General features: G+C 38.1%; 1 protein-coding gene across 1 annotated transcript in view; it reads left to right on the top strand.

Moving 5' to 3' along the window:
• PCDH11X (protocadherin 11 X-linked) overlaps nt 1–15,975 on the top strand; it is a 513,397-nt gene that overhangs the window by 360,292 nt on the left and 137,130 nt on the right. The window contains exon 6 of the mRNA XM_052813538.1: nt 11,760–11,958. Within this exon, the coding sequence (XP_052669498.1) occupies nt 11,760–11,958 (199 nt within the window). The remainder of the gene's footprint in view (nt 1–11,759; nt 11,959–15,975) is intronic.

Genomic DNA, 15,975 nt, shown 5'->3' with positions numbered 1-15,975 from the left:
TGGTTGCCGCAGCACTTTTGTTTATATTGATCTGAACGGCATGGAAATTTTCTTTCATCTGTCATTTACATTCATTTTACCTCTTGCAATTGCCTCTGCCAGCTTACATGCTTGTTTTCTGGTGAATCTATTAATAAGATTTCCAGTACATCAAAAGAATTTCTTTTGTGCAAAGGTAGAATATAATATGCCTAAGGTGTAGGAGGGTTTCTAGCTTCAATTTTACCTGCTAAAAGTTATTAATGAGTTCTGTGAAGTAAAAAAAAAAAATAATGAGAAGGATAATGCTAATTGCATGCTGTAGATTTTCCTCCATTGCTTACTCATTTAGTTGGTGACTTGCAGAATAGAATATTTACACCGTAGCTTTCTTCTGATTGCAAGATGCCTCCTGAATTGACAAAAATAGGACCAAAGGTCAAATTAATTAAAAACAGTAGGAGAAAGAACATAATTAACGCTGCAAGTTTGTATTTACATGTTTTGCCTGGAAAATGTGTGAAGTGCATTTTGTTTTGTGCAAAGCACAGACGCTGTTCGCCAATGAAAATTAGAAAACACTAAGAAATATCTTAAAGAGTAGAATTCAATGGAATTCTTTAGTTTTGAAAATTTATGCATAACGATGGTTTCAGGGTGAGCAACCAGGGCAGTTGCCATGAGTATTCGATAGTGTAATTGATACAGGAATGCAAGGCTATGTTCATGTACGTGTAGCTGTGGGTGGGAGATACCTGTGCCCATAGCGTCTCCCTGTTGCCTGCGTGCCTTATGCCAGCTCTGCTGACATTAATGTTATTACCCTTCCACACACATGGTTTATTACAGAGGTCCTCCCTGGTTCTCAGATATCTACAGCAATATGCCTTCTCCCGAGCAGTAAGAATACAGTGTGGACCCAAAGCCTTGCATTTGTTCTTGTATGACTGCAGTTACAAAGGGTTTCTGCACTGTCACGCTTTTCTGGATCAACTCGAGCAAGCGGTTGCCTTTCCTGATCATCTCCTTGGTGTCAGAGTTGCACAAGTATTGCAGATTTATAGGCTGCAAGTTCAATGTGGCTTGTATGGAGAATGATATTTATCTCTGATTTAACTGAGCTTTACATGAAATTTGAATAATCCTGAAGGAAAGATGGTAGCAGTGTTAATCTTCTGCGTGGCAGGTGAGGAAACAGAAGTAGCCACGGAATGCACTCGGGGAGTTGCAGAAGTGGCATTCGCTGTGCCTTCGGCCTTCCCTCCCCAGCCCCTTATATTTCTCAGCTCTTTGGGGCACTTTTACTTGGGCATCTTTCCAAAGATGGAGGGACTTGCAGTCAGGATTATGCTCTTTATGAGTATGCAATAATGTTATTTTGGAGTTTATACAGTAAATGGCTGGGACTAAGTCTCTCTTAAGGAAAAAGTTGGTATGCTCGGTGCCACTGACAGAGGCCCTTGGTGGTCGGTGCGGGCTACGCAGCCGGCAGTCCCGTGAGGAAGAGCCGGCCTTCGTGGCTTGCTGGAAGTGCCCGCTCCTCACTTTTGCCAACTTCTCTACTATTTCCCCTTGGTGCTTTATACATTTTTGCATTAGAACCTTTCTCTTGACTCCTCAAGTTACCGAGTAAACAGCTTCGCTTCTGTCTTGGTTTCTACTTGCCGTGCATGGCTTGCGTTCACCTGTTTGCTCGCTCGCCTCAGTAACTGTTTGTCAGGAAAGCAAGCCGGGGTCACAGGTCTGTGCTTTATAAAGCCAGCTCCCTGGTGACGGATGCCTGAACCTCACAGAAGTGGACCTTGACTTAGAGCTCCGCTCCCCAGCTGCACCCTCGTTGTGGTTTCAGCGCACGAATCCTACGGCTGTAGGTCGTGCCCGGGTTGGAATCGGGGCAGCTGGGTCTGACCGCAGGCAGGTCGCCTGCTCTCGGCTGCAGACAGCAGCTCTCGGCTTGCTTTGGGAGCAAGCGACTTCCCTCAGACTTCAGCTGGAGTCCCTCGGTTCCCCTTGCCCAGAACTGCAGTATTTCTTTATGCAAACTAACATATGCTGCATTATTTCGGTTATTTGTATTGTATATTTGGCTCTGTGAAGAAAGATAAGTAAGTAATCTTAATAGTCCCAAAGAATGGCTGCACTGAATATGAAAATAAGCTAGAAAGATTTAAGGAATATGGGAAGGCTAATGGCTTTATGTTTTGCTTTACTAAAATTACACAAGTGGTGCATTCTGAAAGACAGTTACATATTCTGATTATCCGAAAGGACAATTGCGGAGACGTCGCTCTGTAGGAGCGAAGGTTGGTCTCAATGGTGTAATACAGCACTTCAATTTGTAAAATTTTTTCCATTTACAAATAGGTATTTCAGGCATCCATTTAAGAATGTGTTAGTAGCATGTAGCTCAACTCACTTTAGTAATTTTGAATATTTCATGTATTCTGCTGTAAATAACAGCTAAAAACTTATTCATTATCACCCTGATAGTATAAGCTCTGAAAATAGTGACGCAAATGGGAGATTTCTTACTTTAATCAAATAAAACATAATCCTTTCTCTTGGAGAGAAAAATGGGTATTTCAAATATTTGAAATAAAACCAAAGTATTCCAACAGCGTTCACCATGGCATTTACCACATAGCATCTTTCCTATTTACAATAGCCAAAGATTGAAACAAAGCAAAGTATACCAGTCAAAAATTCCTTTATTTCAGTATATGGAATAACTTCTCATATTGAGAGTAAAACTTTTATCTGACAATTGGAAAGGCAATCTCAGGATACATGCTTTGACCCTGGAAGCTTTCTTGGATTCTTCTGAGTGGTACCTCTTCGGGTGAAAGTTTTCTTCATCCAGGGAAGATTGTCCTGGACCACTGGAGTGCACTAAAGAGCGTAATGCTGGTAAAAGTTTCCATACTGAAATGCTGTAATTTTACTTTGTAAAAGGAAATACAGCATGAACTGCATCACTGCTTGTAAATTTTTGCTTACAGCTTTATTTTACACAGGCCAGCAGGTTTTCTTTGTATTCCCTTACCTTTTCCTTAACCATTTCACCTAAAGGTGGACTAATTATAGTTGCCGTGAGAATGTACTTCAGATAGGTGACCTCAGATGGCAAACACACTGTACATTTAAAATTAAGAATGGGTAATCTAGATGGTTAAAGGATATTTGCTAAAGGCCAAAAAGATAAATGTTGGAAGCAAATACTGATACAGAGAGCAGAAAAGAATGCTCTCACTGCACTCAAGTAAGTCTTGAGTTTCCTGAGAGCCCATTTTGGGTAAAAGGGTAACTTCTTGTCTATTCTTTCTCTTCTCCAGGAAGAGCAAGATGCTTTTTTTGACAGCTGCATAAAATATATTAGTTTTATCCTTCCATTTTAACTATCACCAGTTCCCATTCTAGTGAATCAAACACTTGGTATCAAACATCATAGATTTGCTGCTATAACAAACTAAATGCTGTCATAACAAATGCAGTGAGATAGTGACATGCAAAAGAGCTGCTTTTCTACTTGCTTTAAAAGGCCCTTCACTTTTAATTTAATTTATTTTTTTAATTTTTGTGTTGACTCTTCTTAGGGAGATATTGCAGAAAACCTGCTGCTTTACTATGTCAGGGTTTAGCAAGGGCTGGCTGCTCCCTGGGGGCCAGGAGCAATGGGTGGTCCCGATGGCTTTTGAGGGCTACTGCGAATGATATCAAAATTAGAGGAAATGTAGTCTAGAAACCTTTGGATCCAAAAATTTGGGGCTTTTTTCTAGAAGAAATTCAGGAGATCTGTCTGTCTCTTTATTCAAGAGGTACCTCAACCTCTTCAGGTTCTAAGCTTGTATTGCAGACTTGCTCTCTGCCCTAATTTGTGTACTTTTTGTTTTTAAACCATAACAAAATGAGTTCACATGTGACAACTACCTACGTGAATATTAAATGTAAGGTTATTATTCTGTGTCTGTGTTACACATGAACTGCTTGATAACCATCGCTCTCAGATACCCTATCCACACCTGCAGGAAAAAGTCCTGTGGAGCCAAGATTTATTTTATAGGGTGAACTACAACTGAAGTGATACACAACTACTTGTGTTAGAGTATTTAAGAATACTCCTTGAGCATGTCTTACTAAAAGCATGTGTCTGTGTTTTGATCCTGACTTCAGTACACTTTCAACCCAAAGAACCAAAATTAGATAAAGGTCCCTTTTTCTGGGAAATGCTAATAAGAATAGCTCCATTTATTGGTTAGAAGTGATAAGGCACATTTTCAAGCCTCTTCAAGTGAATACTTGTGATGGCTTGTGAAGTTATACACATGAGTATTGCTTCAGAAAGATTTGACCTTTAAATGAAAAACTGAATAGAAGAAAAACATAAATGGAAATTGAATCAGGTTCTTGAGATTTCTTCCAGGTCTCTCTAGCTCTAACAACCTCATCATGCTTGAACTTAATGGGTTAGCCTTGACTGCTGTGATGCAAAAGTAGGGGCTGGGGGTCAGGGAGTAATTCTCTGGAACAACATTTATTATTCCATAAATCTATACCTTACTCATGAAGAAAGATGAAATCTATTTATCTGAGCCACAACTGAAATGTATAAATTAACAGAATAAAATTAGAGCTAGAGTGCTATGTACATTTGTGAAAGTGTAAGATCTGTTCTGTTTCGGTATTAACACAAAGAAAACACCAGGTAGGCAATAGTGTTGCTTTTAAAAGAAATATTCACAACTGTAATAACACCCAATCAATATTTCTCCTAAAAAAGATGCATGTTGTTGGGCCAGCAGTCAGAAGTGATCTCAAATATTGCCAAAATGTTTCTGTATTATTGTTTATGATTATGTTCTTCTAACTAAAATGGCTTTGCCTATCAGAAGTCAAGCATTCAAGATAATAACATCAAAGATGATAACCTAGAAAGTGAAGAACATATTGAAAAAAAAAAAGAATTGAGACTTTCCTATTTCTCAACCTCAGCAACAGCACAGCCGTAGTGCAACTTTCATGTGTGATTTTTATTTAATCACATGTCAAATTGAAGACTTACATGGATTAAACTTTAAAAAGCGTGCTTTCAGCTATCATTTTGACATCTAGTTAGCATACAATAACTGCCTTTCAAAAGCTAAATAAAATGTTTGACATGCTTTAAATGTTATTTTCAATTTTATTTGTTTTTTTTATTTCAGTTCTTTGTTGTTATTTCAAGAAGCTCAAAAAATACAAGTTAATTGTTAAATGTTGCTGGGAAATGTCATATGAGATATATTCTTTGGCACAATGAGGATTAGAATCTGAAAATAAATACCCATTGAGGTTGTTAATCCCAAATTTATGAAGTTCCAGGTTTATAGCATTTTTGTTCAGCGATGATTTGGCTAATGAGTTTGTTCCATGACCTCTGTGCCGCAAGAGGAAGATGGGAGTGTGGGCTTAGCTTCTAGTTACGTCGGTGAAAAATGGCATCAGTGAAAATTTGCTTCTTAAAGCAGGTGGTGGTAAAAAAATTTCTGTTGCTTACCCACGTGAAAAAGGGTTTCGCAGAATGATTCTTTTGCAATAGCTGAAAGATGGTATTTTCACTTATCAGTTAGGTGCAGTTTTACATGCCTGCCAGAAATGCCTGTAGGGGCATGTAAGTATGATTTTTAAAAGGCACCCTGAGTAAGTGAGTGTGGTAGAGTTACGAGATAGTCTTGCAAGATTATTTGTCATAACTTGAGCCAACTCTTTGTGTGAGTGAATCCAACTACAAGATCTGACAATTTTAAGTAATTTCCATTTGAGCAGGTGAAGGGGCACTGTCTGTTCCACTGTTTTGCTGTGGAGGTAGTAATTCTTTCATTGAAAAACTACAAATCTGTCTAGGATAATCATCCATATTGAATTTGCATTTGTCTGGGCAGCCAACCAAGCTTTTACTTGTCTTTTTGAAATTAATAGATTACACTTCCTGCTTCTAAATAAATTAACAAAGTGGGAGGAGTTATTTAAATCAATAATAAGTGAAAGCCTAAAACTATTTACATATCTCGTACTACTATGGAACAGTTAGATTGTTAATCACAGTGAGGAAAAGTAAAAGTATTTATCAAAGCTTTCTCTTCTTTAGAAGGAAGCCAGATGCTGAATTTTTATTAGTAATTAGTGAGGATATAAGATACCAGTTATTAATGTTAATGATATTAAATCAGGAGGACTAGATAAGTTTATAGCAAGAATGTCAAAAGGATTATATTGGATTCCTGAAGTTTTAAATAGCTGAAAATGTAACCTTCTGCCAATATGTAAAAGGATAAATATGGTAAACTGGGAAAACAGTAGGTCTGTTTGATTTGACAAACTTAGAGAAAATCAGAAGCTGAAAGGGATGCAATCGATAAAGATAGGACAGTAGCTGATACAGCTGAACTTGTTCAATAAAAAGAAGGGCTTGTTCAACAAGCTTGATCTGTACGAGATGACAGTTAAGGCTAATGGCATTGGCAGTAGCTGGGGGTGTTACTTTTTCATGCGAGATAGGGAAATACTGATTTTAATGTCCACTAAGCTTGGACTTCTGAAATCAGCTAGATATTGTCACTTTGATGCACACCACCCCTCCCCTTCCCCCCAGCAGACAAGCCCACCATTTTGATCTTTTTTAAAAAAAAAAAAAGCAACAGTCCTGTGCAGGATCACTGCAGGCCATATTGAAGAAATTATAAAAAAACAACTGCTAAATCATAAAAAGTGATAACAATAGTGATTCATTGTTAGGTGATCAGTTGTGTGTAATAATGGTGACCAAGAGTGTTCAGCATTTTTATGGATGCTCCAAAAGAAAATACAGATCTCTGTTGGTAAAAATGTAGAAGTTAGTCTAATTTGAGTGAAAAATGATAATGAGCTGCACTGTATATTTTGTCCATTACAAAGTAATCAAGATAACATAGTAAGATCTTAGATTTAATGCTGTGAGCTGCAATAAGTATGTGAAATACAGACTTATAAAACAGTTGATAGAAACCGTTTGGGCCGTAATAGTTATGCTGTACACTACTAGGTTTAGGGAAAGGAAAAATAAAAATACTAGCTCGTCCTTCTTCAGTTTCAATGCGAAGATGTGTTTCCCATTGGATTTGCAGTTGGATCCTTTCAAGCTGTTTGTTTTCATATTATTTTGAGAATTTTACATGGATAGTAGCTGGGTCCTGTGTGTCTCAATCAAAGCATATGGAACAAGAGATTGTTATTTTGGAACAAAAGGTGGTAGTTGAGTATAAAAATATTTGAGCTGGAAATTATAGTTTGATTAGGGATTTTCTTTAACAACTGAGAACTACTGGTCATAACTGAAGGTAGTTGTTGTGTGGTTTCATACCTTCCTAGCATTTGAAAGACATAAGCAACCGAGAAAATGAATATTAATAGCAAAACTAGATTTTGAAGTCTGAAATAAAAATATATTTGACTGCTTCTTTATTCACTGGCTGCTAGTAGTAGAGAAAAATGTTGAAGTAGTCCTATTCTTTTATGCTATCTTATATCTCCTAAATAAGGTCTGTTTTAAAACAGAATTATCATCTAAATAATATAATTAATTAAACATAAATTAAACAGTAGTATTTTTTCTTTATGATCTCCTTTTAAAAGGATACTAATTTGCTTCAGTGAATGAAGATAATAAGGTTAATAGTTTAATGTTCCTCAGTTGATATCTGCTGCTTTTTCTATTACCTTTTTTCAGTTTTTGATTATAAATTGGCTAACCCCTGGTGTGTAATTCCAGAAATCATCCCTTCAATGTATCCAAAGCTATTTACTTAGACTCATCTTTTATTATTCCCACTGCCACAGTCTAATTATTGTAGTGAAAGATTGAACACAGAATAGTTTGGGGCTTTGATCAGTCTTCATATAAATTTCAATAATGAGAGTAAAAGGTTTGCGGTTTTCTGAGATAATTTGATCCCTCCAGACACACACTGCTTTTACAAAATGCAGTGGATGCCGTATGAGACCTCTGACAGAATTTGTGTCTGGGTTCGTGACATCTCTGGAAGCAAAATCCTTTTTTCATTCCAATAAAGAGTAATTTAATGTCGTTAAATATGTCAGAGAAACTATATACTACTGTACATTTTTCCCTAAATTTTCACTTCATTTTCCCCTATCAGTCTAATTGTCTGTATTACAAGTTCCTACATCGGCATTCTCAGAATCCACGAAGAATACGTAATGGGGTTTCTTGCATTTCTCTCTTTTTGAAAAAATATATTAACTGTCAGTCAAATAAATAAAACAAACCATAATCCTTGTTATTCTATTACTATCAGTGCTAACTCCCTTTGGAGATAAATAGAAAAGCAGCTGGAGTCTGAGGATATTTTGTAATCTTATAAATTGAAATTTAAATGCCTCAAGGAGGAAATTTCCAAAATGATTGTGACAGAAGATAAGTCCCAGCTTTTGGCAAAACTTTATTAGAATTACTTGTTCCAGATCATTGTCTGATGCCTGCATGAATTAAGAAAATGGCAGCACTGCCATGTAGAGAAATAGCTGGGGTTTTTTTCATCTTGATAAATTCTTCCAAAAGTGCTCTGTCATCAGCATTATCAGGTGTGACGTACTCAGGGACACTATAAAATTAAAAATCATGAGCCTTTAGCTGATGCCAGTTTATTTTAAATTGTATAATTTTTATCTTCCCTACTAATAACATCTCAATCTATGTATTTACTATTTTTTACTGAACGTGAGGGTGAGTTAGTGAGACTTTTAATTTTGTTTGGGGTATGACTTTTGTTTTTCTCACTGGGCTAAGCAGTTAAAAAACAAAACTTGGTGACTTTCTGGTCTCCTGTCCTGTCATCTACTTAAGAACTTTTGCTGCATTTTGATGACAAACCATGAAAAGAAATGTTCATTTGTTTAAACTTAGTGAATCCTAGTTGCACGTAATAGTAACCATTGCATTCCCAGCCATTTGCAAAAGCTAATACTGGTATCTAACGCTAAAACTTGGGCTAATAATGTTTTAAGAATACTTTATTCTTAAGATTCATGGGTAGCTTGGCGATGAGAAGATACATCCTAGCCTGAGTACGAAACAGCACGTGCAACAGGAGGCAGCACGAAGGCAATGTAAACCTCACAAAATATGCAGTTTTACAAACAGTTTGTGCAATGAGGGTTGATTTTTCGTAGATATTGTGAATAGCAGACTCATTTAAGTCCAAAGAAATAGTATATTGCATTTCCCCATGCGGTAGCTGTATGTCTGTGCAAGCTTGGTGCAGTTTTGCATGCGGGGAGTAAATCAGAAACATTACAGGAATGTTTTCACTGGATCAACTCCACAAAACTTCAGTTGTTTGGACTTTCAGATAAGAGTCAACTGAGACTGCTGGTATGAATAGGGCTCTGAGAGGCAATTGACAGTTAAGAAGTGGAACAGAGTAAGTCGTATCAGTATTTTCTGTGGATCCATCTGGTTTTTGGACTGTGCAGAGACGCTCCATGTATGTCTACCCATCTGTGGTGGGAAACCGATCAGACAGCCGGTGGGAGGAGCAGGACCACCGGCCCAGCCGCCCTTCCAGAGAGCCCTGGGAGCAGCTGCAGGCAGCTCGCTGTAGAGTGAAATAAGATTCTTCTGGTGACACCAAAAATGCATGGGGGGGGGGGGGGGGGAGTGTTAGCTGTGAACCTTTCACCATCTGAATTTTTTTCCAGTGGGCTGTAAGGCTTCTCCTGCAGTCACAGGAGGGATGTCTTCTCCCCTTTCCATCCTGTGCGATGGGAAGTCATTCTGTGTTCAGGTTTCCAGAGCTCAACTGATGTCTTGGCTTGATCTTTTCCAATTTTTCTTAAAGATCTGCCTAATGAGGGAGAGTCTAAAATCTGCAAATTTGGTAAACAGGAAAGTAGGACTGGAAGGCGAAGTGTACTTGATGATAAGCAGATTAAATCATCTGGAAAAACAGAATGGCAGGAAGAATGAATGCAAAGTGCCGCACTTAGGCTCCAGCAATCAATGGCAATAACCAGAAACGGGACAACTAGCAAAACATCATTAGAAAAGGAGCTGGGCATTATGGTGGTTGGCAAGGAAAATGTGTTACGCTGCCATGAAAAAGGCAAAGCAGTAGTGGAGCCTGCAGGAGATGTGAAATGATCCTTCTGCTCTACTCCACGCTTTAAAGATCTCAGCCGAAGCTCCGTAACGAGTTTTGAGCAGTGCGCAGAGCAGCATGTGTGAGTACGTGTGCAGGGGGGAGCAGTAAGAGATATCAGAAGACACACGACAGATTGAAATAATAAGGTCTGTTTATTCTGAAGTAGACTAAAGTGCCAAATGCCAGAAAGATGAGTGGGAATAACCAGACCATGATGGATGGGGCTGAAGAAGTGATTTATTTTGTAACAAGCAAGAGGCAGGCTAGACATTAGAAGAAAACCTCTCCATTAGCAATAGTGAACAGATTTTCTGGGAAAGCCGTGAATTTCTTACTGGTAGCTTTTAAGAAGAGTTTTCACATCTGTCAGGAATTGCATAGGTAAAGTTGATCTTGCCATTTTCTTGGCTGTACCACACCGTACAGCAGCTGTGGGCATATGTAGTAATGTCACAGTGATAAAAAGAGATTTTGAAAAATGGGGGGAACGTAACTTTTTAGCAAAAACTTAATATAACCGATGGTGTTCAACACCATCACCTATAGGAATCAAATATCTAGGGACTTCTGACAGCATCTGCTGTATTATAAACACGGTGTATACTTTTTTGCATAATTGCATAAAAAATCTGATCTCTAGCTTTGCTAATCCGAGCAGTTTTGGAACTGGAAAGTTTTACCTTGCCCTTCAAATGGAATTTTGAGTAACATCAGGCTAAGAACGTTTTAAATTGTTATTTTGGGGTTTTTTGACTCTTCATGTTACATGTTTCCAAAACACATGGAAATAAGCAGGAGAGCTGCCTATTTCTTTGTTTGTATTTTCTTTTAATACTGGGATAGATTTACATTTCAGTTATTCAGCTCCTAAATCATGCAGAGTCACTTAGGTAATGAAAATACTGTCCTATGCCTGATGCATCAGGTGGCCCTTCCTTCAATAGCTGTGCTGTGATGCTCTCCTTCCTCTGCTCTCCGTTTTCCAGCTTCCAGCCTTTTACAGTTAAGGTCTGTGGTGTAACAGAAATGAAAGGGGTCATAATGAAATGTCTGAAGGAGAGTAGTGGAATCTACTTTTAATTCATTAGTTTAATGGATGTGCAAAATCTATTAAAATTGTTTTCAATACATAAGGCTTGTTATTGTTTGTTCTTTCTCTGCCTCAGAAGAATTCAACAACATTGGAAGCGTGTCACATTTTTTAGGCCCAAAAGTGTGGAACAGCTTTTAATGGGAAAGAAAATGTTTTTTGAAAACTAGAAAACTGAGCAGTGAAATAAATGGAGCCTCAAAAAGTGATTGAAATCTCCAAGTCAATATACAAAAGGCATCCAAAGACTTGTGAAGTCTGACAGAATCTCTTTAGTTTGAGGTGTCTTTCATTTTGCATCAGGGCTTACATTTTTAAAAAATAGAAGAAAGCAGTGCTGTCAGGTGAAGCGGGTTTGAAAGCAGGCTGCCTGTTCATGAAAGCCTGAAATTGTGCACAACTCTAGATAATGCGTCTTCAGCAGATAACTGAAATAATACATTTCCTAAATTGCTTGCATTAAGCAATTACTGATACTGTAGTGGAAACCATATAATTTTCTTCCTTCCTTGTAGCCTCAGCGCCGTGTCACGTTTCACCTACCAGATGGCTCCCAGGAAAGCTGCAGTGACAGCGGGCTCGGAGACCATGAACCCACGAGCGGTGCTAGCACGTCGCACCCTCTGCCCCTCGGCTTCCCCCAGGAGGAGTACTATGAGCAAGCTTCACCCAACAGCCGGACAGAAGGAGACGGCAACTCGGACCCGGAGTCCAGTAAGTGATGAACTCTGGTCATCTTAGTTGTTAAATCATTTGAGTATCGAACGTGGGCAATTATGAAAACGGGACGTTGATTTTCATGTGGCCGAAGAAGCCCTACATTTCTAAAAATGCAAAGTCTGGGAATAAAAGACTCTTGAGCTTGAGAGTTTATGGATGACCTGGTATTTTTATGGATCTGCTGTGCTATACACTTTCTGATGAGGTTAACACTGTTGCCCTTACCGTCATAAATACTGTGCTGAGGGAGTTTACGCATTTTAATGGTTTCCCTATCCAACACTACTGTGCGTTGTAGGGTTTTTTAACAGGAAAAACTTGGGGATGATGAGTAGGTCTGTGAAGACACTGCAGTCTCCAGAAATAAGGGTTTCTTGATTTGTCTTTTGAGAGCAGCTATGGTATGTAGTAATAATCGCAAAAGAGTTTGTCATCTTACTTCTGCCGTTACCACTGGCTTCTTACGTTATTGAAAACAGTTAGGCAAAATCAATATGAGCTCAGGACCACGCTAGAGCTACAAGTACTGGCATTGCTTTCTCTGCCTTGACGTGATGGCCAGTTGAAGACTCCTCTGTACTTTAGTCAACTGTTCATCGTCCAGGGGCTCTTTATCTGGATTAAATTGAACTGTGCCATTGATAAAGAGACACCTGAATGTGTGTAAGCCTCTAAGGCCTTGTTAGTGGCCTAATAAGTGATTTGAAAATACATCTGTTCTGGGGAAAACTTGGCCCGAAAGGTGTATTTCAGCTGCTTTAGTGTATCACGAAGAATGAATTAGTAAGTCCTATGCACTTGAAATAGCTCTGTGAGAAGGTACTTACATCTCTGCATTGGCAAACACAGCATCCAGCAGAGAGCATTACCTCTGACTCTGAGCTGGCTCTGACAAATTCAGCCTGGCTCTTGGAAATCACACTGCTGCCTTTGCCTTGTGCTGCCCGAGACTGGAGGCTGAGGGGCTTGTCTGCTCTCTTTTAGTTCATAAACTATTAACTGGGGATCCTCAGTTTCAGACTTTTTAAAATTTGTAAAGTTATATGGTTCCTGAAATAATGCTGGAATGTTATTTTTTCTGAGCTGATAGACAGCTGACAAGAACCATCAGAGGTCTTGGATGTTGTGTTGAAAACATTATTCATCGTTTGCTTTTGTTTGTGTTTATATATTTGAGGCTGTAATATACCCTTAAGAATATTCTAGGCAGTCAAACTGAATTCTTCACAGAATGAGTCTCTAAAGGGCTACAAATATACCCCCAAAGAAAGAAAATATCAAGTTATGTATTGTGTTTGCTGCTTTTGCTATGCATACTCATGATCTGAACTCGCTTTCCAGCTCTCTCTTGTCGTTTGTGACTCTGATATTTATGCTTTACTGAAGTAAGCATGATGTACATGAAATCAGTATTTGGGTGCTTTCATGCAGAGAGTGTGGGACAGGACCTGGTGTGTGAAGAGTTGTTAGAACAGGCATGTGGATCCTGTCTTGCCATTTACAAAGAGGCTCAGGTTTTGGATTTAGCAGTGGTTCTTGAGCCCGTCTTTTGCAATTTCAGAAGAAATATGGATCATGACTCTTCTAGAATGTTGCCCTAAAAGTAATACAGCTTTGACAACTGAATATCATTGACACATATCACCTAGTGGAGACTAAGCAGGCATCTGATGTCTTTTCAAGTGTGAAGTTGAAGAAAGTTTAGTCACCTGTCTAATTACCTGACAGTTCAGTTTTAACTTGAAATCATCGTTTAACTAGCATTTATGTTATGTGAAGATTTTTTGCCCTTCTAACTTGTATCTTATTGAAACAGTTTAATTCACATAATATAGCGTGATGCTTACAGTGCAAAAAGCGTAGTTTGCAGTCCTTTTTAGTGTTTTATGGTTATATTAATGGCAGCATCTAGTGGCAGGAAAAAAGCAGATATAAATAGATGTCTGTTGTGTGCTGTCATACATCTAAATAAAAAAGAAGGGGAAGATCCACCACATATTTTTATTCAGTATACTGCTGCAAAGTGACTTACTGTAGGTAAGAGCAACCAAAATATCTTGTGTGCTGATATATGAAAGTTCATTTTGTTCACTTGTGCAGGTGTGACATGATTAGTCAATAGTGAAATAGTGAAAACCATTCTGAATTGATAGTTTCCTCTACAAACATGCTGCTGGGTTTTTGTTTGTTGGTTTTTTTCATCTAATTTGGAATGGCATAATATATTCAAAGTGTTTCTATTCTTGTTTCACGGATAAAAATGTTGTTAATGTGAAAAGAGAAAGGAATATACAGTCAGATAATCTGAGTAGAATTCATACCGTGGAATAAGCATGGCCTTCGTTCTGTCCCGAGATCTTTAATACCTGACCTGGCTTATTCTGAAACATTGTCTAAAACATTAAGCCTGATTAATCATCTGATGGTGATCTAGTTCTTTGCCTACCAAGGAGATGCGGAGTTGGGATGAAACAACTTCAGTGACAGATGCCACATCACACAGGGATATATTCAAAAGTGTTTTCTCCCACTTGTTTTTCCTGAATACAGTTCTTAGGTTTTATTTGTTTCTCTAATATTGGAAATTATTGTATTTTGGAAACTTTCCATTTATTAGCAATAGCAAAGCATTTATTACAAAACACTGAAAAAGATAAGCATAACTTAAAATAACAAAAGCTGAGAAATATTGGTGAGAGGAAGCCTTACAAATTCACATCCAATATAGGACTGAAGCAAGGGAGAAAGAATAACTGTAAGAATATAGTGCTTAGAAAACTATGAGCAATTTATATGTACACCTTTAAAATTAATTGACTGTACTAATTAAAATTAGAAATAGGCTATTTAAAATGATTTGTCTTCTCTTACTTTAGTTGCCTCCTCAAAAAAGCATAATGTGCAGTGTGGTAGATGCATCGTAAGGAAGACATGCCAATAAACTGTCACACTAGGTAAATAGTAATATAAAAATGCATATAGGTTTGTAGAGAACGTTATCCTTAAGAACAGCACTAATGTATGCAGTATTCATGTATTTTCTGCTCATAAATTGCTCAAACTAATAAGGATGCTCCAGTAACTCCCTATGCTAAGGATTTTAACCATACTACCTTCTCCCCACCCCCGCCCCCCGTTTTATGTTTAAATACAAAACACACTACAAACATAGACAAAAAGTAACAAATTCTCTTTGGGTAAACTTCCCTAGCAAACTGTCTCTCAATGGTGCCCACTTAGTGGCTGCAAGCAGTGATGTTGACCGAAGGGGTTGAAAGGTACGTGTTAACATCAGTTATGCTTGGTTATTTAATACATGTGTAACATATTAATAGCAAATTTTCATGCTTCACCTGTTTTTATAGCCATATCAAAACAATCTGGCTTTTTTTTTTCTTTAAAGAATAAAATTATTTTTCTTACTTTTATTTGGAGAATGTAGAATACGCCCAGTTCAGCTAAGAAATCGGGCAGATTAAGAGGAGTATGATTGCAGCTTTGGGGAAAAAAAAAAAAAAAAAAGGCCAGAAAACCTGAAAGTAATCTCCAGTTAATCAATTGTAATTATTTTGTATAAACAAAATGGAAGTATAGACAAAGCTAGTTGCAAATTAAAGGACTAGTTAATGAGGCAAATGACACTGAGTTTTCAGGGTTTCGAATAGGAGAAAACTGGCGTCTTTAAGGAGAGGGGGTCTTGATAAGGATATTTAACATGAATTAGTGACCAATAAGCCAAGAAAGTTGTCCTGAAAATCAGAAGGTGTAGAGCTAAGGAAAGGATGGCCGAGAGGCGAGCTGATAGCCACTGGAAGGAACTTCATGGTCACTTTGAGCTGGTGTTGCCAGAGGTGTCTACGGCTGCTTGTTTGTATCGCCGATTGCACCTTCTCTTGTGGCAGCACAAGCGATTGTAGAGCTGCTCGGGTGAAGTGGATGGAAGAATTCATCTGGGTTCAACCTAATCTGGGGGCAGCAGGGAAGTTATTTTTAAACAGATCAATTCCCCAA

The sequence above is a fragment of the Harpia harpyja genome, chromosome 18, assembly GCF_026419915.1.
Source record: "Harpia harpyja isolate bHarHar1 chromosome 18, bHarHar1 primary haplotype, whole genome shotgun sequence".
Taxonomy (NCBI): Eukaryota; Metazoa; Chordata; class Aves; order Accipitriformes; family Accipitridae; genus Harpia; species Harpia harpyja.
This window is presented reverse-complemented; position numbering and strand designations above follow the sequence as displayed.